The 25,750-nt window shown below is 42.1% G+C and overlaps 8 protein-coding genes across 8 annotated transcripts; 3 read left to right on the plus strand and 5 right to left on the minus strand.

The window, feature by feature from the left end:
- Positions 1 to 1,778: 1,778 nt before the first annotated feature.
- On the minus strand, positions 1,779 to 2,041 carry EAE98_005382 (uncharacterized protein; the record flags this gene model as incomplete). Its single annotated transcript, XM_038953004.1, has 2 exons — positions 1,779 to 1,988; positions 2,033 to 2,041. 2 exons carry the CDS (start codon positions 2,039 to 2,041, stop codon positions 1,779 to 1,781), a joined length of 219 nt encoding a protein of 72 aa, XP_038810846.1.
- Positions 2,042 to 2,158: 117 nt separating this feature from the next.
- EAE98_005383 (uncharacterized protein) lies at positions 2,159 to 4,402 on the plus strand (the record flags this gene model as incomplete). Its single annotated transcript, XM_038953005.1, has 1 exon — positions 2,159 to 4,402. The coding sequence occupies one exon, from the start codon at positions 2,159 to 2,161 to the stop codon at positions 4,400 to 4,402; it is 2,244 nt and encodes a 747-aa protein (XP_038810847.1).
- Positions 4,403 to 6,963: 2,561 nt separating this feature from the next.
- EAE98_005384 (uncharacterized protein) lies at positions 6,964 to 7,872 on the minus strand (the record flags this gene model as incomplete). Its single annotated transcript, XM_038953006.1, has 1 exon — positions 6,964 to 7,872. One exon carries the CDS (start codon positions 7,870 to 7,872, stop codon positions 6,964 to 6,966), a length of 909 nt encoding a protein of 302 aa, XP_038810848.1.
- A 1,783-nt stretch (positions 7,873 to 9,655) lies between these two features.
- Positions 9,656 to 12,057, plus strand: EAE98_005385 (uncharacterized protein; the record flags this gene model as incomplete). Its single annotated transcript, XM_038953007.1, has 3 exons — positions 9,656 to 9,734; positions 9,811 to 11,651; positions 11,713 to 12,057. 3 exons carry the CDS (start codon positions 9,656 to 9,658, stop codon positions 12,055 to 12,057), a joined length of 2,265 nt encoding a protein of 754 aa, XP_038810849.1.
- A 1,111-nt stretch (positions 12,058 to 13,168) lies between these two features.
- On the minus strand, positions 13,169 to 14,158 carry EAE98_005386 (uncharacterized protein; the record flags this gene model as incomplete). The annotated part of the gene is made up of 1 exon (XM_038953008.1): positions 13,169 to 14,158. The coding sequence occupies one exon, from the start codon at positions 14,156 to 14,158 to the stop codon at positions 13,169 to 13,171; it is 990 nt and encodes a 329-aa protein (XP_038810850.1).
- Positions 14,159 to 15,284: 1,126 nt separating this feature from the next.
- EAE98_005387 (uncharacterized protein) lies at positions 15,285 to 17,030 on the minus strand (the record flags this gene model as incomplete). Its single annotated transcript, XM_038953009.1, has 1 exon — positions 15,285 to 17,030. One exon carries the CDS (start codon positions 17,028 to 17,030, stop codon positions 15,285 to 15,287), a length of 1,746 nt encoding a protein of 581 aa, XP_038810851.1.
- A 5,030-nt stretch (positions 17,031 to 22,060) lies between these two features.
- Positions 22,061 to 23,196, plus strand: EAE98_005388 (uncharacterized protein; the record flags this gene model as incomplete). Its single annotated transcript, XM_038953010.1, has 2 exons — positions 22,061 to 22,356; positions 22,422 to 23,196. The coding sequence occupies 2 exons, from the start codon at positions 22,061 to 22,063 to the stop codon at positions 23,194 to 23,196; spliced, it is 1,071 nt and encodes a 356-aa protein (XP_038810852.1).
- A 1,100-nt stretch (positions 23,197 to 24,296) lies between these two features.
- On the minus strand, positions 24,297 to 25,406 carry EAE98_005389 (uncharacterized protein; the record flags this gene model as incomplete). The annotated part of the gene is made up of 1 exon (XM_038953011.1): positions 24,297 to 25,406. The coding sequence occupies one exon, from the start codon at positions 25,404 to 25,406 to the stop codon at positions 24,297 to 24,299; it is 1,110 nt and encodes a 369-aa protein (XP_038810853.1).
- Positions 25,407 to 25,750: the final 344 nt, after the last annotated feature.

Here is a 25,750-nt window from a genome sequence, read left to right on the forward strand (position 1 = left end):
AGTAAATTCTAAATTCCAAGTGAGCAGTGAGCAGTGAGCAGTGAGCACATGGAAGTAGTTTGGGGGTGGCTAGGGGGGAAAGAATTGGATATCGGACAGCACGAAACACCCTTGGATGCTTGGCGCGCTAAGAGAAATGGAGAGTGGATTTTGAATGCTCAAAATGTTCATGCAGGGTGGGAGGTCTCAAACCAAAATAGCCCCTTATTTGAATTAGTTGCATGAAACTAAACTTATCAAAGATTAGCAGAGAGATTTGCTACTGCCCAATCTGATTAAAGCAGGTACGGAAATGCTAAAAACAGGGGTATGACTGCAAGAGTTCAATCTGTATTTGGTTGGAAGGGGAAGAAGAAGGAGGAGGAGTGAGGGAAAAGGGAAAAGGAAGAGGGACGATCAAGAACATACTCTGACTGGTCAATACTGGAAGGGAGATCATTTGAAGAGAGAGAGAGAGAGCAAAAGAGTAAAAAAAGAGAGGGAGAAAAGATCTTACCGCAACATGAGAATCAGATTAATCATAGATCTATACTCCGTGCTAATGTTCACAAATTCATCAATCTGCCTATTACATTAACCATACCATCTCGTCTCACCCAGAGGCAAAAAAGATCGTATCATACGCATCTTTATCGATCCTTCCCTTCTCACACCCCAACCTTGCCAGCTCGTCCACTATCTGCCTGCTTGCTTGGCGATTGTGTCCAGTACTTTTCGTCGTTTTTCTCTCCCTCTATCATTGTCCTCTACCTCCCTACCAATTTTTGGATATCTTTCAATCATTTCACGCCTACCTAATATCTACACTTTGATTAATCTTTCTTCCCCAATTTTGGGAACCGGCAACGACTCTTATGAACCCATATAGAACATTTGATGGATAACGACAACGACCTATGACGAACCAAAAGACATACGAAGTTCCACTTTCTACCACACATCATACGGATTCATACCAGAAAGCTTCTCCGTTCTCCACTCAGGTATTGAAATCCATACATATTACATACATATGAATATCGCGTGCGTCGCATACAGCAATACATCCATAGGTCCCATCCATACCATCCATACCATCCATACCCATACCCATTTCCAACCCAGAATCCCCGTCCTTCGGCTCGAAAACGAAATTGAAGAACCTTTCATCCATTCAAGGATTCATTCAACTCCTTGCCAGACAAGCCCATTAAGCCCACCAAAGCCTGAGACTTCTACAATTTCATTCCATCCTGGGTTTGGAATCATTGATTGCTTTTCTTTGGATTCTAGGAATACCATCCATCCATCTACCGGATCATCGAAAGAAAATTTGATATTCTTGCAATTTAGTATCTATCTGTGATAATACATTCGAAACCAGACATATAAAGCCCACTTACACAAATCGCATTGAGCGCTTCAGAAACAGAACATCCTCGGCTTTTATACTATTGTACGTAGATCAAAACAGGGCGGGTCCTCGCTCGTACCATTCGTGGCCTGCCCCAGGAAGCGGACGTGATTGTTCGACAGCCGGTCATCTCCTATTATACCGTGGGTGCCAGATACCATACCGATCTCATCAGTTGTCATACTGGCATACTTGTTTGTCCCATTCACGTTTCGATTGCTGTGCATTCTTTGCAGTTTCTTTTTTCACTTGAGGCGCCATTCACCATCTCAAGAGTCGCCTTCGTTTTATGATCTGAGAAAATAACGTTGCAATCTTGGGTCCTTTATCTACACTTAGTTGTTTCAGCTTGCCCGCACTTTTAGAGGATCTGTTGCCAAACGCCTTACACTTCGAAATCGGGACGAACTGAATCTTCATTACAAATTCGCCTTGATTGGACATCTTGACGGTGACTTCTTACGGGCTTTCGACGCCTCTTGTTAAAGCATTGTAGCTTGCTGGAAGACATACCCGTCGTTGACGACTCTGTTCGAATTCCAACACCCACCGAGACCTGACCTCCGACACTTGGTTTCGTCGCTTTGACAGCATCCTTTCAACTTATCAATTGATAGACATCTTCTACACTTTTCTTACTTGGCTCATAATGTGCCAAGATACATAACGGAAACGAGGACGAACCTTTTACCATTCGTAGCGTCGATCGGCCTACCCGACGACCTGAATAACGAATGAACACGACCACGACTGAGCAAGATAATAATGGCTCTACCAAAACCAAAATATTCTCTGGATGATTCCTGTTCGATATTATATAACAATACATTATACGCATACAACAGCGAAGCGTTTCAATCGCTATCATTAGTCCAAGGAGCGAATTGGACGCAATTACCCCAAGGAGAATCTGTATCGGGAGGAGTTTGTGTGAAGGCAACACCTGCTAACGGACAGGATGCATTGTATATTGTCGGTGGAACGAGCAGTAATGCCACAAGCCTGTATACGGGTCTTCAGCGATATAATTTTAATGATGGAAAATGGGACACCTTAACTACAACAGTGCTAGTCGCTCAAAATCGACTATGGCACAGCGCTGTGTACTTGAATGCATCGGATTCCATTTTAATGTATGCAGGAAGTCAAGATGGTAGCAAAGATCCATCATCTCAAACCTTCACGATTTCCGCGTCGCCTCCATATAATGTCCTGTCATATGGGGCTTCTATTACACCACCTGTACCCGCTGTGCAGCCTCTATTGCTTCCATGGTCATCAGACTCGGCAATCTATATTGGCGGTACTGACACGAATACTGCCGTGATGGAATTCAATCCAACAACGGCCTGGGCTAACACAAACAGCAGCTTGGCCACTCCGATATACAACACTTCAGCAGTCAAAGCAGTTGTGATGACAGGCGATGACGGAAGCAAGAACCTTTATACTTTTGATATGACAGTTGCACCAAACACTGTGAATAGGACCGTTCTGGTTGATGGCTCTGGAAGTCCCGTGCAAAGCGCGGAGGCTATTGTGTCAACGAGTACCTCTACAAAAAGAGCTACGCAAGAAGTAAAAAGAAGTAGTCTTACGGAAGCTGACTGGCCTGCTTATAATGGTACACTAGCTCCAACATCTACCAGGACATCATATTCGGTCGCGATGGGCGCAGCTGGACAAGTAGTAATATCAGGTGGAAATGAGGATGATGTTCTTTGCATTTTTGGAGCGGGAACGAATTCTTGGGTTAATGCAACATCAATGTTGGTCAAGTCTACCACGCAGCAAATCATTATACCATCAACGTCCTCGTCGATTGCAAGTTCTTCGGTACCTACGAGTACTGGTAACACCACTGCAGCAACCGCTGAATCGACTGATAAGGTTGCCGACACGTTTCCGGTGAAAGTATTGGGTGCAGTACTTGGGTCTATAATTGGGGCCGCTCTACTACTCATTGGTGTGTTGATCCTTTTCCGATGGCGACGGAAGAAGAGGGATCTCAAAAACGCAGCTGCAAATGGATATCCTCTCGAAAAAGATGGGTTAGAATTTTCGGATAGAGGTCTGGCAAATATGCACTCATCAATGCATCCGCCGCGACATGGACAATCGGCATCCCAGGGTTCATTTTCATCAATGGCCATCTTGATGGGTCGTATAGGACATCGAAGAGGAGAGGACGACAAAGGTAACGGGAGTGCGGGAAGTGGCAGCAGCAGTCAATTTAACAAGAACTACAAAACTACAATAAATGAGCCTACATCACCTGATCGGACTTACGCTCAAGATGCATTGGCAAAGGAAGTTTCATTCGGTCAAGATACGGTTACACCACGACCTAGAAATCCTGGAGCGCAGAGACGAGGCAGTACAAGAAGATCATCGGGATGGAATCGATATTGGTCTGGTGGAAGTGCAATGACGAGTTTCTTGGGTTTTGGAGAATCAAAACAAAATCTTTCTAATAGTGACGATGACGCCGCTTCACGATACTCGGATGCAAGGCTGCCTACACAGCTTAATGCTTCCAGACTTCCAAGTCAGATTACCACAACATCCGCTTTGGTCCCTCCATTGAAGATTCCGATTCCAGGAGATACTCCATTATATCGGGTGGCTACCAATAGTCCTACTGTATCCACCGCCGGGTCTCATTTTCCAGTAGCAGCAGAGATGTCTGGCAAGATTGAAGGGATCCGACCTGACTCTTATGCAAGTAACGCTTCATCTTATGATGGAAGATCTGATGCCTACTCGAGTGGAGTTCCGGAAAGTGTAAATGATCCGGACTCATGGGCAATGGGCAATCAAGGCTGGTCTCAAAACAGACCAAGTAATGCATACACTGTTAGCGTATACACCACCAACAGAGATACTGTTGGAGGGAACAATTTCTCGCTCCAATCACCTCAACCGCCACCACCCACTCAACGACAAAACCAACCCTCGATCCCTTCGGATATGAGCTGGTTAAACCTCGGTACCAAAACTCGAATATGATACCCTCTTTTTTTGTACTGTAATCTCGCATTCCAAACTCTCACTATACCTATGTTCTTATCTTTTCTTCGTTGACACTAGCGCTGCTGCATTTTCATGTCCTTGTTTACAATATATCCCGTATTGTTGCATATGCTGGGGGTTCTTCCTTGCACGGCGTGGAAATGGTTCATTATTGTTAAAAAAATCCGACAAGTCCGCGTCTGGCGTTTTTTCCTTTTCACCATATTTTTCTGGACTCGTTTCCACAAAATTCCCTCTCATGTTCTCCTTACTCGACTTTTCGTCCAACTTTCTTGATTTCTTGGATAACATTACTAGTACTACTACTACTGCTTTTTTCTCGTTGGCGAATACTGATGTCTTGTATGACATTGTACTGTACTAGATCTTGATCTTGCATGATCGGAGTTATTATCTCTTTTCTTTGGATATTTGGGTGGAGGCAGAGAGTGTACCTTGCCGTGCAAAGAAAATCTCTTGGGGAAGGGGGGTGTAGGAGATGTTGCATTATGGTATGGGCCGTTATTGGAATGGATATAATGCTTAAATTTTGAGGGGGTGATGCGGAGGATGGGGAGTCGAAAGTGGCAGAGTAGAGATGAATGTGATGGTGGTTCGTTATACCTGTCGTGTACGATGTAGTGGTGTGTAGTGAAGAAAGGATTTAGTTGTTGTTGTTGTTGTCGCGAGGCTGGTGATGAATGAGAATCTTGCGTATTCAAGAGATATTATGTTGTTCTCTGTATGTGTGTGTTTGTGAATGACTTTGTGTTTCTTGATGTGAGATGATGATCTGTATATGTATATTGTTTGAGTTACTAGATATCTATACTTTAAACTTCTGTATCATTCCTCTTTACTTTTCCCTCTTCTTCCTTTGGAGACTGTATCGTTGGTATACATAGTTATATCACCAGTCTACCTATTATCTTGCATTTTGCATTTCTTCATTCCCCTCTCTTTAGTTTTCTTTTCTTTGCTTACCTAGGTACTCATACTATAGCAAATCCGTCTCTACTTCTAGAAATCATCGCTAATGGGACAATATTCAATACACGGACAGATACGAGAGCAGAGTTTTCCGTGTTCTGATTTCCTGAGATGAGAAAGAGGGGGGTACTATTGGTTTTGGTGTTGGGGTTTGATTCTGGGATTTGCGTTGGGGTTCGGAATGTATTGCAGGTAGTTATTCTTTCGGGGAGGGGATGGGGGGTTGATTTAGAGTGTGTGATTTATATTTCTATATGTGTATATATATGTATATATGTATATATGTATATATGTATATATGTATATATGTATATGTGTATATATGTGTATATATGTGTATATATGTGTATATATGTGTATATATGTGTATATATGTGTATATATGTGTATATATGTGTATATATGTGTATATATGTGTATATATGTGTATATATGTGTATATATGTGTATATATGTGTATATATGTGTATATATGTGTATATATGTGTATATATGTGTATATATGTGTATATATATATATATATGTGTATATGTGTATATATGTGTATATATGTGTATATGTGTATATGTATATGTATGTATGTGTGTATATATATATATATGTATGTGTGTATGTATGTATATATGTATATGTGTATGTGTGTATATATGTATATGTGTATATGTATATATGTGTATGTGTGTATGTGTATATATATGTATATATATGATTATAGCTGTGGATTACAGTGCTGTAAACAAGTTCTAATAATCAAGTACCGACCGGCGAATGGATACTCGATTATCATGTGAGTACGGTATTACGCGATCGAGGATATGGATGGATACAATTCGCTGTTTAACATTCGATTTCTGGAGTTCAGATGAAAGCAATTATATTCTCAGAAGTGTTTGAGATGTGTTTGGGTAGTATTTTGTATGCTATTCTTGATATGGTATGATATGATGGGTGGATGGTTAAAAAGCGGTTGATGGAGATGGATATGATTTGACTGATCGTGCATTTTGATATAACGGTTATTTCGCAATCCTAGCATGAGATGGGATTGGTGATTTGTTCATTACGAGGATAGAACGAGTGTTTGTGGATCAGGTGGATTTGGAAAGTTGGGATAATGAATAGTGTTTCTTCAGTCATGTTTTGGTGGGGTTTAATTTGTTTGTTTATTGTATGTCTCTTGATTCTCTTCCTCGCTTTGGTCTGGGTGGTTGTGGACTTTGGGGGGTTCTTCTTGGTTGATTATCTGTCTCTAAATCTCTGCTCTCTATTATACAATCGTGTTGGTGGTTGCGTCAGCGAGAGAGCAAGAGGCGTGCATGGTTAGAGCCGGATGAGGAATCGAATGGATTTTGCGATTTATCGCTATCGTCTGCGTTCCAATCTACTTCGAAGCCTCCTCGCCAAGACATGACTCCGATGCAAGTTCCAATTTGCGTTGCTCTAACTGCGCTTGTTCGTCTTCGCAAAGTTCCATCTTTTGATCTGGAATATGATGGTGTATGATACACATACACTATGAGAGTTTGACAGTTGACGAACCCAAGAAAGCAAAAATGACATCTCGGCATTATATCGCCTGATTAATTCCCGCGACTCCAAGCAAGCCTCCTAGCGACTCAATCCTATACTTCCTCTTCTTCAACCCTCCAAGAACTAACTCAATCTCAGCAGCCGAATACGATCGTCTATCGTGCATGATGATGATACCTCCCGGTCTCGCCATACTCAAAACATGCTTCGCGTTAATCCTCGCATTATGGATTTGCGGATCATGAGGGTAGATACTCCCCAACGCAACGCGATAACCCCACTGTCTTGCCTTCTCCAGCATTTGAGCATTGAAGAATCCGGAGCCGGGACGAAAATACTTGGGCGGGATTTTAGAACCGGAAATCGGACGATTGGGCGGGAGGAGATCCTCGACTTCTTTGATTTGACGCTCGAGCTCAGAGATGGGGAGCGAGATGGATGGCTCGTCGGCCCAGGCGTGGTTTCCTAACTCGTGACCTTCGTCGTGGATGCGTTGGATGAGAGAGGGGTGCGAGGAAACTTGGCTTCCGATAATGAAAAAGGTGGCTTTGGCGTTGTAGATCTTGAGTAGATCTAAGATTCGAGATGTTTCTCCCGAAGGTGCATCGTCAATTGTTAAGGCGATGACGCGGTGGGAATTTGAGAGAGGGATTTGGAATAGGACGTCAGGATACTTCCATTGGAGGTAATTGATGACGAATTGAGGGGGTTTGTAAATGGTATATCCTAATAAGAGGACTATGAATAGAATAGCTAGGAGGACCAGGAGAATCATTTTTATCATGTGGAAAGATGAATGATGGTGTATTCGAGTCGGTAAATCATAGGAGTCTACACCGCGCTCTTCGTCATCTATCTTGACATGCTTTGTAGGACCTGATGCAGACCAAGAGGAGGCACTAAAACGCTGGATTCTGCGTATGAGACCATTTATTCTGAGACGCATTGGAATGTAAAATGTTGATGGCAAGTCTTAATCATGCTTAGAAGCGTTTTGGTTCTCGGGTAGTAGATTTCCTTGCTCTATCTAGGTCCATAGGTAGGTTCCTGTGTATTGAAATAGGGGATAACGTTTTGTTCCAAGTCAACACCTGATGTGGCTGAAAGCATTTACCTAGCCTGCCCGGGCAGCACCCTTCTTTTTAGCCACATTTATGAGCCACCGATCTTATCGGACAACCTTATCTAACCTTGGAATGTCCCGAGGTTTCCAAGGTTGTTGTTCATCTAGTCATCTAGAACCGTTTCCATGGATGATGGGGATGACATTGATTGTTGGGCTGTAATGATTGATGTTTTATTACTCTATTACTCTATTACTCTATTACTCTATTACTCTATTACTCTATTACTCTATTACTCTATTACTCTATTACTCTATTACTCTATTACTCTATTACTCTATTACTCTATTACTCTATTACTCTATTACTCTATTACTCTATTACTCTATTACTCTATTACTCTATTACTCTATTACTCTACCTCATCCTGTATCAGATTCCATGAGTAACTACTAGGTAGCTCACCATCGCATCGCACTAGCGATGACATTCTTCTAGAAGAAGGGGCTCACTCTTCCGTATTGACTTTAAGCTAAAGATTCGGAGCTGTCCGAGAAAGTATGATGTTAATGCTCATCAGTGACTATGTATGTATGTATCGAGCAATTGCTTACACTTGAATGGTATGGCTGTCTGCCGGAACTTTATTTGGTAGACAGTGGACACCTCCCTAATGGATCAACAGACCGTCATCCTGTCTGTCTACTCTATGTTCCATCCCATCCTGTTGCTCGCCAAGTAATAATCGCCTAATAAGACATGAAAGAGGTCTATCTTAAATATAAGCTTAAACCTCATTTCTGTTCTTCACAACGATTAATGAAATTTGCCTGGCAAATTATCAACTACCGGTGTACTGGTGCTGGTGGTATGTATGAACCTGAATGCCTGTCATCAATGTGAACCTTGGAAGTTAGCAAATTCGTGGGGAAACGATGACATTCTTGTTAAATGCGGTGTGAGATTTACAGCTGACATTCCAATTCCTTGGCATCTTTTTCTTCAATTTGCCTTCCAAGTACGAGGTAGCTATTTGTGAACCTATTCCCAAGAAGCTCAAGGCAGTTCGATACGTAAACCGTACGGCACAGCCTCGTCTTCAATGTACATGCGCATGTACATGTAGTCTTATCGTACAATCAATCCAATCCAATTACATATCAACTTGACTTGCCCTTTATTGGCGCCTGAAATCTGATCCATTTCACGACGAGAATCTATCCACGTGTGGTGTTCATGTTTCTTGGCTTCAAACGGTCGTTACAAACAATTTGTGCTGGAGAAGAAAATGCGTTAATTATCACAATCTCATCTTACCCTACAAGCCTAAGGAGATTTTGAAGTTATCGGGTCTCTCTCAGGTCTGTTACTCTGCGAAATTTTTCCATCCCATGTCGAACTTTAACTGATTTCTGCCCAACAGGTATCATCCAAAGGTGTGATTCGCATCTAGAGTGTCTCACATACTGTGATCGCCTCAATAGAGTGTTGGACATCCATAGTACCTTTGCCGACTTTAACAAGGCTGCGAAACCACCTGAGGATACTTTGAAATTCCCATTGCAACGAAGTTATCTTTCGAGAGGTATCGAGACACACTCTCGTCACCATTTATTCAACAAATTCGTTTGCCTGTGATCTTTTCGTCGCAACGAGCTTTTCAACATGACGACGGAGAGTCTTGACACCAATAAAATCAAAGAATGGCGATCTATAATCACACTCATTGTTTTTGTCATGACTAGTAAGTGCTAAAATTTCCTCAAGCATGCTGCTTTTCCAGGAAGGGGTAGTTAGTTAACTTTACATGAATCACATAGATGTCATTGTCCTTTTCCCTTTTCATGTTCCAGTATATGTTCCCCGAAAATTACACAACGCTTTTCTGGACACCTTAAGTCATTTGCGATTGATCTCGCCAAGGGAGGAAGATTGTCAGCATGGTCACCAAGATGGCGAAAGTAGAAACGTCACGCGTTTCGTTAAATTGAACTTCCCTTTGAATTTCGTGACAGCACCTTTGATAGCAGATCTCTTTCTACTCGCTATCTTGGCAATCGGCCGACAAGAAGTACACGATGGGACAGTTGGGGCAAACAGTATCAATCCGATTGATATTATGGTTTTCTTCATTACCCTAGCATATATTGCCATTTCGATCGATGCTTCTGGTCTCATCAGATATTTAGCATTCAAAGTGCTTCAAAAGGGAGGTAAAGTTGGACATAGACTGTTCTTCTTCCTTTACGCATTCTTTTTCTGCCTGGGGGCCTTCATCGGAAATGATCCCATTATTCTGTCTGGTACTGCATTCCTTGCTTACTTGACCAGAGTATCGAGTAATATTATTCACCCAAGAGCATGGATCTTCACTCAGTTCGCAATCGCCAATATCGCCTCGGCTATTCTTGTCTCTTCTAACCCAACCAATCTTGTTCTAGCTGGCGCATTCGGTATCAAATTTATCAATTACACAGCGAACATGATCGTTCCAGTAGTCGCAACAGCGATCGTTTTATTCCCATTCTTACTATATATCGTCTTTGCTGATGAGGCTTTGATTCCACTTTCGATCAAAATGCACGAGCTCTCCGAGGAAGCCAAGGCCAGGAAGCCTGTAAATCCGAATATTCCTAATGCTAAAGGAAGTTCCGGTGAGGAACAGGAGAATGAGCCCTCAGAAGATAAACAACTTTCTCTTGAGGAAATTATGAATCCTTTTGTCGATAAAAAAGGCGCAGCATTTGGAGCTATTCTCATGGCTATAACACTTATTATGGTTCTGGTTCTCAATGCTATTAGTCAGAGCAAAGGCGAGTATCCAGTGTTCTGGGTAACTTTGCCAGCGGCCTTTGTGATGTTTGTTTGGGAGATTTCATTAGGGTGGATTAACCGACATGAAACACGCGAGATCGCTCGCAATGGAAGACACGAGGTCGAACTTGCCCGAGCTGAGCGAGCGATCAGAGAAGAGCAAGAAGCGAGTCAAGTCATTTTGGAACAAGAGAAGCGAGATATTCAAAGTCCGAATGGAGCTTCTTTAGGGCTAACAAAATCTCCCGAAGAGTTCGAGATGAAGCTATTGGAAGGCGAAAATGGCCCAAGGAATAGCCAAACCCCCACGCTTTTGGTATCGGAAAGTTTCAATGAGCAAACCCCAAAACCGAGTGATCCCTTGGACTCATCCATCTCAACCCTTGTTCCAACAGAAGACAATTTGCAAAACAGTCGCTCTTCGACCAGTGCAATGAGCACACTAGATGAGAAGAAGGAATCAAAGCTTGCGGAATCTCCTGCTTCCCCACCAGGAGTATTAGTTCCGCGGATAAGCCATGGATCGGAGTCGAATGACCGAGCAATATCCGAGAAAGCTTCCCGCAAGGTCGAATTTCAAAAGCAGCGTGGACGTTCAACATTAGTTTCGCTCTTCGGCGAGGGATATCTATGGTGCCAAGAAACATTTCCAACTGTCACAGCAGTAGTAGCTCATCTTCCCTTCGCCCTTGTTCCATTTGCCTTCTCAATGTTCGTTCTCGTACAAGCATTAGTGACCAAAGGATGGGTTCCAGTATTCGCTTACGGCTGGGATCACTGGGTTGATAAGACCGGTACTATTGGGGCTATTGGCGGTATGGGATTTCTCTCCTGTATTCTCTCTAACGTGAGTATCTCCTCATCAATGCCTGGGCCCTCTCAAAACTAATCTAATCCCTTTACTATAGTTCGCAGGTACAAACATCGGCACTACAATCCTTCTCTGTCGCATAATCCAAGCATGGCAAGAGATTCATCGTGACAATGGTCTTCCTATCAGCGACCGCACTTTCTGGGGAACAGTATATTCGATGGCTGTTGGTGTAAACTATGGTGCATTTAGTACGGCGTTTAGCGCATCGCTGGCTGGCTTGTTGTGGAGGGATATTCTGGCAAGGAAACATATTCATGTTAGAAGGCTAGATTTTGCAAGAGTAAATTTACCGATAATCGCTATTTCGATGGCGGTAGGGTGTGCGGTACTTGTTGGACAGATCTATGTGGTGAGGGGTAATGGTCGTTATGATGCGTGAGTGGCTTTAGATTGTGGAAGAGGGGGAAAATAGATTTTTATTATGTATGTATGTATTATGATGACGAAAATAGATTTGCATTTCTTGCTAGTATCATTCAAAGGCTGGAAAGATCATTGTTGTCCCGAAGAATTTTGATAATTGCTTAGTTGTTGATTTTTTGATTTTGATGCAGACTTTGAACTTTGTGATGATATTACAGAGTTATGCGACTCATTGAATTCTTCTTCTTCTTCTTCACATCTCGGATCCCAACTTCACTCCCTATCTCGGGATCCCCATCCAAATTCCCACTAACACAACGCATCCCAACGTCGTATATCTCATGACTAACGAAGAAATTTGCACACTACATTTCAACGTATATACAGCCATCCTTCTTCCGATGATTTCATCATTTGACGGTGCCGTGTAAGCGATGCGACGGAACTGAGATCCGGAGAGAGAATCTTTGGAGAAGAATGGAGTGGAGATGATTTATTTTGGATGTTTGAAGAGGTTTTTAGGAGGTGTATTGGGTTTAAAAAACTCTTCTTAAGGCTTGTTCTTTTGGAAAATTGGAGGGCGGATATGAGAATTATTTTCGAGGAATGAATGAAGTTGTATGCGAAGATGAGGTTGAAAAACTGCATCTTTGGGATGGAATGATTTTGTGATGAGGTAGATTGCTTTGGGAGCTTTACACTGGGGAGTATGGAAATTCGGTGGTTGTGTGGAAGGGTTTGAGAATAATGGGCAATTGGGTTAAATACCTACTGTTGTTATAATTCCGAGCTAACTTGAAGGTTATTCTACTTTGCAGATTGTCATCTTGGATGCGGATATCTAATAAGGATTTAAGTGTCAAGTGCTGTCTGATTACTGGAGATTTTACACTATGAGGGCCAGATGTCTATCGCATTATGCACGAATTTATAATTTCTCCTTGACTCGGAAATAAATCTGGAGTGTTTTCATCTGATCACCACGAGATGACACTTGATACGAGACTCCAGAATAGTGCACTCTGGGTATCCAACGGCACCATTAATATAATGTACTTCTCAATATATGGAATCTCGAAGGACGCTCTTGTAGTAACACTGGGAATAGTGTATATTATGCTCATTCATCACCCAATATTCCTAGCATATACAAATCGTATCTTTGGAATCTGCCACCCATAACCCCTTTCCCGACGAGAAAATAGACGCTCCAAACCTGGATACATTCCTCTATCATCCAATTGAGGAAATCTCAATCCATCATCCCTATCTACTTCTCTCTTCACATCCTCCAACCTTCTCCTCACTCTCTCTTCCGCATCAACCATCTCAAACGATACCTCCGCATCTCCTTTCCCCACTCCCTCTCCACCCTCCACATCAAGCACAAAATAAACCTCTTCCAAAAACTCAAACAAATACAACACGCAAACTAATCCATACCAACCAACCTTAAATCGCTTCCTCCAATAATAACTATCCTCCTCATAATCCAAAACTGCATAATCCAGCGCCACCTTCCGCACATCCTCGTATCTCTGCAAATGGCTCTCAGGATAATCGATCGATAGTTTCTTCACCGTTGAAATCCCTTTGAACCAGAAAATATCGGTATTCCAATTTACCAAATCGCTTCCGGGAGAGGCGAGAAAAGATGTCGAGCTGAAAGATGCGGAGGTTGGGTGTCGAATCGGGGGTTGGGGATGAATATGCATTCGTTGGAGAGTTTCTAGCCAGCAGGTTTGTTGGTACATAGAGCGGGATTCGTGGGATATGAGGAGCGAGGGATGTAAATGGGGTGAGCGGGATAGTGTTAGAGGCCAGGGATCTGAAGCTGTGGGTTGGGAGCCGAGAGCGGTGATGTGGATGCGGGGAAAGGTGAAATAGATCGCCCATATCATGACGCGGATTTCGGAGGGGAGTTGGGAGAAGAAGTGGAATTGTGGGAGAGGTTTGATAGGGGGTTTGGTCGGAGATGAGCGGAGGGGAGTGAGTGTGAGGAGTTTCGAGAGCTGGCGAGGATGATATGGTGAGAGGAATGTCTTGATGGATCGTTTTGACTTTGGATGGAGGTTTGGGAGGACAGTGTCTTCTTGTTTAGTATGTGATAAATGCATGGTGATTATAACAACCAGATGTAGACAGTTGAGGCAACGAGTTCTTGAAGATTATTATGATATATAATGTATTGAAGATCAAATTGTACAGTTTTGAAATCAAAAGCATCCAGAGAATCTTCCTCAAACATTCAAATAGCATTCGTCAAAATCCCAGTTGCTCAAAACACGAAAAGAAGCATCTAAAATAAGGAATTCAAACTCAACGCACGCCAATGCATCCCGATACTTATAGCCAAACGCATCCCAAATTTCTCTCCTAATCATCCTCTCAGATTTCCTCAGGCCAGCTTCGACGTGGATGATACATGCATATAGTGTAAGCACTAACATGCACCGTTCCGGGATTTTCCAAACTCGACCTCTCGGAGGATTTATCTTGATCCACAGTTGGACGGTGATGCATGTAAGACATATGGGAAACACGTGGCACCCATGCATCTCTCGTGCCATTCATGACTGATCAGAGCATACCGCATCTTGCAGAGTCTGTTGAGATGAACTTTTCGGGGTTGCATTTGCTTTGAGAATGCAAGTCGAGCCGAGAGGAAATCTTTGTTGGTTTTGTTTACCGAGATGGATTAATATTCCCGGGCTAATGATAGTGAATTAGTATCAATTAACACGTTTTCTCTTTACTCATTTACATCGCTATATTGTATAGTTGTGCAACTGCTCCTCTATTTCTTGTTGACCTGTCAATTCATATCTATAATTTATTGAAACTGTACGCTTATTTCTTCTCCAAAAAGCTTTCAGAAGGCTTCAAAATATGAAGCAGAGATATAGTTGATAGAACAAAAGCTGTCTTCAACCCCTATCTTTTACATCGTCAGAGGTTGCCCTCAAGCTGCATGCTAATTCCAAGAAGATTGTTTCAGGCTCATAAATATATGATCTCATGAACCTATAGCGAGACGGGAAAGTAATAAATTAATTTATTTATGAAAAGTAATATCAACACACTACTATGTAGTTTATACAGCGTCAGAACCAAATATTGAAAACGGTATCCACAATACAATCAAAAAAGCTTAAGTGCCATTCCTGTCTACACTCTCCGGTTCCTCCTAATCCGAAGTCTTCATACCTTCAAAAAATACATCAGTGGCTAATCCAAGCACCCCTAGTACACAGGAATCTTAAATGCATCAAAAGTGTAAGTCCAGCTCTCAATAGAAGCCTCATCATTGACGCAATCGAAAGTAGTGCTGTTGCTCTGCCAGAGAGGACGAGTTGGCCACTGACAAAGCATTTGTGTCTCGCCTGCATATGTACCCGAAGATACAGTTGCATTGAGAGCAGTTGGCTTGACTCCATTCTCAACCCAATCGATCATAATTTCCATATTGTCCTCGGGATATGGACCAGGCTGAAGAGAGTTAGTTCCGCAATGGGCTGCACCAGGAACAAGGTAGAATTGATACCAGTCCTGGAGTGCCTCTAGACTCTCTTCAGCAGTAGCATTGCTGTACATGGCGGAACGAACAGATTGCCAGTAGTGTACAGATGAGGCGGATGGAATACTTGGATCAGATTCACCGTGGTAGTGAAGCAACTTACCCCCAGAAGATTGGAAATTAGTTAAATCAGGAAGGGCAGTTTGCAAGCTGTCCATATATCTCACCATACCAATGTTCATCCACTCAACAAGGGTATCGTAAGTAATATTATCAAGGTCAGAAAGATTGTCGAGATCGAGCAATTGAACGTACTTGGTGACATACGCTCCTCCAGTAGATGGAATGCTAAGTTCCCAGGATCCGGTTTCGTTGTTGTACGTGGTAGCGGAATCTCCAAGATTCGAAGCGATCTGCCAGGAGAGGTATGCACGCTCATTTTCGGAGTTGTGGAGACCGTCATAGATGGCTTGAGCGACAGCGATACCCTCAGCAGTCACTGTTCCATTCTGGGCAGGTGTAGTGCTGGTTGTGCTACCTTGTGCACGCTTACTAAATCCGAACCCGAGAGAAGAGGAGGTAGTTGCTGCGCAGTAGTATGATTCGCCGATAATTGAACTGAGGTTGAAGTTAAGCTTGCAAAGATCTGTGCGAGAAACCACACCGTCTGTTCGTCCATCGAGAGGATCGCAAGCAGCGATGGTAGCATTCACAATTTTATCCATTTCGCAAGGTGGTGGGTAGTAATCCAATGTGTGTTCAACTGCGGATGAAAACACGTGATGAACTTGTTGCTGCGCGAAACGGAAAGCTGGAGCACCTGCAATAACTCCATCGTATTCCTCTCCCCAGCGTTGAACTTGACTCATACCCTCTCTTCCTCCATCAGAACATCCTTCATAGTAGGTGTAGACCTTTGTGTCATCAGACAAGCCGTAGAAGCCCTTCGTAAGCGTCTTTCCAACCAGGGTCATCTCACCTAATGCTTGATACCCAAACATGTACGTCGCGTCCCAATTAATAGATCCGTTGCCATATAGAACTACCTCATCGTAACTGTACTCAAAAGCATCGTACCCTGCATCAGTGGCACCACCAACGGCACCATATGCAAGCCCTCCAGTTGCATCACTAGAAAGGGAATAACCACCTCCACCAGCGACATGGAAGCGATTTTCAAAATCGGAAGGACTTGGGAAAGCATACTTTATGACCACCTTGTCGCCCTTTCCAGTGTGGGTGTAGGTGACTGTAACATTGCAATAGGTGTAGGTAGTAGTGCTACCCATACCAGCAGATGCATTATAAACAGCGCCCGCTGTAACGGCTGAAGGGATCAAATCGATACCTAGCAAGGTTCCATTTGCAGGTATAGCGGCCTGAACATTGGATACAGTGCATACATCGGAAAGCGATGCAGCATTCACTGTCACCGCAAGAGCTGCAATAGCTGTGCGCGAAGATTGGCGCATATTGATGTATCGAATCAAAGTAGGTATTGAACGGTAGGAATAAAAGTGAATTAGAAGAAAAATTAGAACAGGTTAGAACAACGAATGTAAAGCAAGTGCCGAGAGTAAATCACATCGGTACTTGCAAACCATTATATATACATTATTACAAGCTTAATTGAGGTATTAAACGGGGCCGTTAATCATCATGATCTCGAGATGAAGACGACCAGGAAGATACCGTCGCCGCGTCATGTGTAGACGTATAGGTCGACCAGTAAGATTAGCTCAAGGCATAGAAACAAAAATAGGTGATCGTCTTGTCAAAACGAAACGAAACAAAAAGTCAAGCAGTTCCTTCCTTAGCTACATTCGACTACACCTCTCTTCCTAGTTTCGTAAGCTCCATCAAGAGGATGTCACTGCACAAGCTTAAAAACGCATATTACCCCGGTATAGGGCTGGGGTGAAATATCCCTATTATTACGAAGTAAATGTGGCGTGCTAGTACTGTAACTACCGTGCAGGGTTACGTAATTACCTAGCGAAGAATTGGATTTAGAGTGTGTAGACTCCACTTAGTCCACATTGCATGGTGGATCGAGATAGGCCTTATATAGACGACGATGTCACTGAATGTGAACTATTGGTGGCTATTCTACTTCTTGGCAGTGAAGTAGTACTACATAGTTATAGTATTGACGACTTCGGGACCGAAGCTCTGGGTCAACTTGACCGCAGCTGTGATTGTACAGTTGTGCCGCGTGTCGCTTGTCCTCTGAGATCACTGGCTTCAAGCTTCATGCCATATCATGGTGGCTGATGTTGAAGACTTCTATGCTAGATTAGTGTAGATGAATCATTTCATTATTCACTGCAATGTGTACAAGTTATAAGGTATAAAACTAATAACATACTAACGTACTAGAATCCCATGAATTCCCAAGTGTCGCAGCTGCATTCTTCGAGCACATGAGAATATTCGATACAATTTTCCCTTCCTTAATAAGCGATATTGAAGCTATCTTCATTGAAGTTTACTTGAATCTATTGAATCCCGGTATTTCCATATCTTTTTGGTAGTGTAAAAATCATATGATAATAACATGATTTTCATGATGTGATTTTCGATATCACATATGAGAATGCGTAATAGAAAATGCAATGCGCTTCACCACAGTGGGACGTATGTTCAATACTTGTTATACTACTTCAGTCACCAAGACTTGTACTACATGTGGACCAAAGATAGATACATATTTGTCGATTTGAATGTCATAGTTTGGATAAACTTCAAAACAGGACGAGAGCAACCATAAGGGAACAGCCGATATTCTGCAAAGTGACCACAAAAAAAGGCGAAGCAAATTAAGCTGGAAGGCTTGCCATGGAAAGGTTGCAGACATGTAGACACTTCTTTGATTAGCCTGCCTTATTATGTGAAAAAGGGCAGCGAGTTTCCAAACTACCTTCACCTCACAATTTGTACCAATCGGCATAAATATCAAAAGCAATGAATGCATGAAGTAATAGCCTTGGTCTAGGCTCACCCCTATCTTACTGGTGGGCGATGAAAATAATAGTGGTGTCAGTGAATCAAGTCGGTCAACCGCCAACGCTCAGAGTAGAGAGACGCGTTTATGGCGCAGAAAAACTGACGAAACTCTCTTTTCAGCTTCCAGATCTCGGATACGAAATGAGTTGCAAGATATTGTCTCAACCCCGTCAGGTTAAGCAACTGTAATAGATTATGTTGCCCCATCCACGAGCGAAAATAGATTGTAACCTACAGAGAATCAAACAGATACATTCTATTTTTGGTTCGGTCACTTTTGCCCAACCCGGAGCACATATTGTCTCGAAGCGACTGCCATAAAAGGTTGACAAGATCGTAACACTGTAGCAAATATAGGAAACACCACGTTCAACTTGGTTTGTGAAGTGCTGCCGGGTTTTCATCACCAATATCATAGTAATTGGGGCTATTTATTAAATCTATGGGCCACTAGAAGTGAACTCGTGTAGTTTTCAATGTCCAGCAACAGTGATCATTAAACTTGCCTCATCTTTCACACAAGAGTGAAGCAGTGTATGCACTATACAGCATAATGCAAACCACGAAAAGTGGTTTTTCAGATGCATTTCCAAGTGTTCATAACGAGCACAATGGATTCATTATCTGGAACGGCATGAAAACTCTAGTAATCCAAGACAAACCGGTGTCGAGACTGTTTATCTGTTTCCCGCTTCTGATTCTCTAACGTTCAAAGTGGGTGATGGGTTATGGTAGCAGCTAAAAGGTATGTGAAGTTACTGATAAGTAAAATCTTTAGAGGGAGTAAGAACTGATGTGTAAATGTTTAACAGAACTTTAGATATTATTGCTATTAGGAACACACATTTAGGGTACCACACGCCAGAGCTTCCCGTCTAGTACTAATATTTATCTCCTAGAGATTCACGATGAGCGAGATAATCGAGCAAAAAAAGACGATATTGAAGCCAGATTGAACAAGGGTATTAGATTAGCACTAAAAGCCAGACTATACGATTCAATAGCCTCTTATCTGCGAAGTCAACTTTCTAAGGGACATGTAACGGATGAGTTTCACCACCATGACAGCAACAGTGACTGCAGCCATGAAAGGCATAATCGCAATTAGGATCAAGTTCAAACAAGTTCAAAGTTTGGTCATTCTTATTGGTGTAATAGGAAAGCCGATACAAAATTTGGTTAAGAGAGTATGCGCAACGACTCGTACTTGGAAAATACGTTATATTGAGAATACCAAGGCTTCATTTTGTTGGATCTGAGAAATACTCGACATCTCTGCTCACAACTTCTTCGGCGATAAGATTTATCAATACAAAACCGATCAAGAACCCCGTTGGTGAGGACAATGCAAAAATAGACTTAACAATATTTATTGAAATGTCGGTTCGAACATCTTAGGAATCATCTCAATGATTCAATACAAACTAAGCAACCAAACAATAGATTCTGATATTAAGTAATTACAGAATGTATTTGTTACAAATTTTGTAGATTGAGAAATATTCTATTAGTTCATGCACGTACAAGAGTTACTAACTTTGAATAATCGATCAGGATAGTACTTTCCAGCCTTAACAAACAATCGAACGTGAGTCTTTAGTACAACAAGCAACAAATACAAGACTAGTGAGATCCAGTAATCTACTAGGCCATCGGTTCCGCGACTCGTGTCGATTAGCAGTAGTTCAGCTATACTTATACAGAGGAATCAAATATAAGATGGAATTAACTAGTGATATGGAAATTTGGATATTCTCCCACGGGTAGATTTGTATTCAGATTGAAAACCAGGAGAAGAATCGGGAACTTTTAAACTTATATAAACAAACATTGATGATTGAAAACTGATATTGTAACCTGTCTAATTAAGCATCTTAGCAGTTACATCTATAGATTTAAGCGATATCAGCGGTGCTCTATAAGTAGGTATTATACGGAGATCTAAATACTGTAATTGAAAGACTACTTACTTTATTCTAAGCTTTAATCTTTTGATTAATGCTCGAATAGATAGTATGTAATACAGAGTTCTATTTAAATTTGATTGAAAAGTAAGATACAAAAGCTTGTAAGCTTTCGTAGATGAAATACTGATTTCTTTAATTCTCTCAAATATAGCATATCTCATACAAATAAATATCAAATATAAGAGAGTTACTTCTAGTATCGAGCTCATGACTATCCCTGAGCCCTGTTGTATTCTTGTGCGCCGGCTCAACTAAGATAATTTCTCAGGAGATACTTCTTCGATTTCTCTCCATTTTTGTACCTAGTAATTTACAAGTTCTACTCGATTAGATTATTATGCTATTGATGTTATGTATATGAGGGTTAATTTTTTTTCAAGGATAAGAACTAAGAAAGTGTATCTCTATCAAGATTACAGTAACTAAGCTTTAATTGAAAATTTCCACGCGCATAGACAGAAGGGGGGGGGAGGGAAGAGGCCGATAAACAAGCGAGCGCATCTCCCACTACCTTAATGTTCATAACAAGGTAAGGAAATCATATGCCGAGCTTTGTGTTGTATGATACTTAAATTTACTTTAGAAAATTCTACTACTTTCATTCAGCCTATAATCATAATTAAATGATTGTGATCACCTGAACTTTAGGATATGATTTCAGTTTCTCAGATCAAACACCTCCATCTTACATATACGGATATGCAGCCGCCTCTAAAAGGAGATCTGATCCCGTAGGATGGAGCGGTATTCAATGACGCATGCCAATGTTTTAATAAACTCAATTCCTTGATACAATCAATCAACACTCATCACTGTGAAAAAATATCACATGCCCACATATTTCACTAAGACATGCAGTTTACTCCACGTTTTCCAAGCAACTACTTGTGTTAGATGGATATACCAACGTGTATGTACATAGAAAATATGCAGGGGTAGAAGAACAAATTCATTCTATTGACCTTCTTTACATGAAGAAGGAACACTAAAATATCTGGTGTTCTCACCCCACTCTATGAATGGATATGCCACGTACGTAGTATGCATGAGAGCGGGATGGAATATGATCGATGTAACCGTTTTACACGTCAGTATTCCGACAGGTTGGAACACATTTTTCTCCGCTGAGCCCCGCATATAAACCAATCAGCCCGAATTGCGTTTCTTCAGACGTTGAAATTTAGATGAAGTGAATTAGTCGATTTGCTGGAACGATGCCACCCTCATCTAGCTAATGCAATTATATTCCCGATAAACCGTTTAAACTTTAGCGCCGTTGGTACCGTTGATATCGGTGAGGTTTTTGGTAAGAGCATTGCCGGAAGAAGGAATAGCAACAACCAGTAGCATGATCAAGATTGAAAACAGGTTGGCGTTAGCTTCCAAGGTGATATTTAGGGCTGCAATCGAGGTGTTGAAAAGTCAATCGCAATACCTGTAAGAATATAAGAAGCCCAACCGTTTAGAAACCCAGTCCAATTCACTAGTATTATCCTGAACGCTTTACTTTGCTTCTTTTTCCTGCCACCATGCCTACCGAAGAGATATTTGCGCAGTCCCCTCCCTTCCCCAACGATGTTCCAACAGCTGAAATCCCTATAATCTCATACAAAGCCCTGCAGAGCAATTCCTCTTCTGAATCTGAAAGGCTCTTCGATTCTTGTAGAGAGCATGGTGTTTTCTTGCTTAACCTGCGTGGCTCTGAGGAAGGAGAGGCACTTCTGAAAGATGCCGAATCCATGTTCAAGATTAGCAATGCTACTTTTGATCTTGAGCAGAATGAGCTTATGAAATACGTTAGCGACCCCCCTCGGGACCTCAGAGGGTAAGTCCACAAGCATAGCTTGTTTTAACTTCGCAAGGAAAAACATAAACTGACACCTTGATTAGCTACAAACCGGTTGGAACTCTGAAGACTGGCGATGGCAAGTTCGATGCCATTGAAGTTTACAACGTCAACCAGGACGACGCACTTGGTCTTGAGCCAAACCCAAAACCCGATCCTTATCCATTTGTTGAGAACAAACGTTCGGTTCAGTCCTTTTTCCGCCGTGCACACTCTGGAATCTGCGCTGTTTTTTCTCATCTCGACAATCACCTTGGACTTCCGTCTGGAACCCTAGCTTCTACTTGCCCCATTGATAAGCGCTCAGATACATCCCTTCGCATGGTATTTACACGCCCCCAACCCGTTGTTGACCACCGTGTTGCGTTCGCGAGTCATACCGACGTCGGTTTGATAACCATGCTGTTCAATGTTGTTGGCGGCCTTCAAATTCTCCCTGCAGGTGTCGAAAACAAGAATGAGAATTGGTTATACATAAAGCCACAACCGGGCTGTGCAGTGATCAATTTGGGAGACACTTTGGTCGAACGTACTGGCGGTGTCTTATGTAGTGCTTTGCATAGAGTTATAACACCTCCCGGAGAGCAGGGAACGCATGTAAGAAGGAGCTTAGCATATTTGGTCCGGTGCGAAAATGATGGGAGTATGAAAAGGTTCAAAGGTAGTGGCATTCCAGCCTTAGCGAACGAAGAAGTTGATCAGTCGAGATCTGTACGAGAGTGGGGTGAGTGGAGGATTAGACAGATCATGAACGGGGACTTAAAGCCACAAACGATGGGAGGAAAAGCATTCGTCGGAACGCCTCTTATCAGTGTATAAGCTTAATAACTGTTACGGAAAAGTAAACGAATCTAGCAAAGCTCTAAACAACCTTATATTTCCATTATTCGATGTGTCATAATTGAGTGCTGACTGACAGCAAATCGAATCTTGTAAATTCAAAACACCTCGTACTTAGAAGTGTATATTTAAAATTATACTCTAGGGAAATTTGTGCCTCCACTCAAAATACTAGGTGCCTGGAAGTTATTCAGAATCGATTACTGTACAGTCTAGAGTTTGAGTTTAGATTTGAACAGGAAACTGCTTCGTCTTAACTATCATCGAATCTTACAATACTATCCAAAGATGTGAAAAAATACCAGAATGAAGAGTGCTTGAGGGAGCAATGTCGATTCTTGAATAGCGGGCGTAGAAATAAAAAAAAATCGTTGATTAGGCCCGCCAGTTGTAACCCTTTTCTGTAGCATCACCAGTTTTACAATCCACAGCAAGATAGAAAAGAGACACGAGTTGCAACTTGCTGCACCTTAAGTGGGACTCGACCTTGACTGTAACAATATCTAATACTGTACATGATTTGCTCTCGACTGTTTTAATTTCCATAGAATTGAAAGATTGAGTTGGAACTAGAAATATCGGAACCCTCCCAGCTCTGGATGAATTCAGTGGTGTAGCGTCGCATCTAGTGGCCGCGTTCTCGAGAAACAAAAATTAGAGATTGAAATTGAGGAACTCGCGATTTTGAGGGAACGTAGTAATGAGAGTGATGAAAAGTAGATCAAAAAGCGCCAAGGAGCAATAAGGTCAAACAAAAATAATGGGTTCTCTTGATGGGAATCAGAAAAAGAAAACGTACTAAACCTTTAAGCGAAAGGAAAACTTCTAATAGCTAGGTTTTGGTGCTGACATTGCGTTCTGGATGACGAGAGAACTTGACGAAAAGGACTTTGATTGGCTCAGAAGATTGCCGAAAAGGGGCGTGTTTTATCATTTCAAGAAACATGAAAACAAACGTAAAAGCTTTGACGAGATCCAGATTCATGTTCGATTCCGAAACAGCTAGATTCAGGCTCATCTTCAAAACATTCTCGGCTGTCTCGAAAATTGAGTAATTTGTTCTCATTGCATTTATTCGATTATTCCTCATCAAGTCGATCGATCCTCTCCCTTAGTTTCCCGATCTCCCTAGGCGTAGTTTTGCAACAACCTCCCACAATAATATCCTTCCACAACCCCCTGTCTCTTGCCCTTCTGACAATCTCAAAAACCGCCTCATCCCACTGCAAATCTTCTTTTCCGGGTGGCTCTCTAATTTCCCATACTTTGGTAGAGGTATTGTAGACTTCTCCCTTAATCGTTCCATCGGGATACACTACCAAAGATGGCCATTCACTGACATCCCCTTTCTCGATTAAAGCCTTGACTTCTTGCTCAAATTCCAGTATCAGAGATTCAACTTTTCCGACTTTGGTACAATTCAGACCGATTCCAAACGGTACTGGAGAACCGTCTTTGTTGCCCAACATTGCTTGTACAATTTGTTGTACAGAGCTTCCACCGGGTAAGCAATTTCCTTCGCCAGGAAATACACACGTGATCCAAAATGGCTTGCTTCCAGCTGTTCCACTGTTCGAATTTTCAACCTCTCCCATGGATTTTCTAACACCCTCAATTTCCTCCAATAATGGGATTGTTTCAAATGCCACATAGTCAACTCTATCCCAGCATTTTGGATCTCTCGAGAAAACCGAAATTCTCTCATGGTGCCATGAGCTCAATTGCTCGCTTGATTTATGGTCATCATCATATTTTCCCGTATATTCTTGTCCCGGAGTCATGATCGCACCGTATGCTCCAAGGCTTAGTGCAATTTTGCCATTTGAATCTTTTTGGGTGGAGAATGCATCGGAAGCGATATCTACAGCGCTTCTCATGATGCTATTTACCTCCTCCTTGTCCCCATCTTCTTTTCCCGAGTTAGAAGATGAGTGTGAATGAACAGCATATCCTGATCCTCCGAATCCCTCATAACTCGTTTGATAAGTTGCAGTTAACAAAATATCAGCACCAGCATCCACAAAGGACTTTTGAGTAGCGAGGAGTGTTTTGGGTCCATGGGGATGAGTTGGAATGAGTAGCTGAGAAGACCAGAGAGGTTCTTTTTCTGTGAATTGTACTTGGTGGGAATCACCGAGGGTAGTGCCAAGACCTCCGTCAAGGAGGTGGATTTTACAACCGGGGGACATTTTGAGAAGCTATAAAATCTGGCGAACACAGGACAGAGGATCGACAGAACCAATGACAGTTGGAGAGTTGGACTACAATGTATGTGCGATACAGTAGAGAGTAAATTGAGGATGCAAAGTATGCGAAGTGGGGTATTCAAAGGGTTTTCTCTCGGCCCGCTCTCGCTGAAAAGATGGCGTTATCAATGGATAGCCTTACGCGGCAGATTAAAAGTTTACCTAAGAGGACGCGATGAGTAGTTTGAGGTTTTGGACTTGCTCTTGCTTTGAAACAACAACATCTACATGACGATTTTGTATGAACGACTTCATTCATGCTTATATAACCCATAAAAAATCCCTAC

The sequence above is a fragment of the Botrytis deweyae genome (genome assembly GCF_014898535.1).
Source record: "Botrytis deweyae strain B1 chromosome Unknown BDEW_010, whole genome shotgun sequence".
In the NCBI taxonomy this organism is placed as follows: Eukaryota; Fungi; Ascomycota; class Leotiomycetes; order Helotiales; family Sclerotiniaceae; genus Botrytis; species Botrytis deweyae.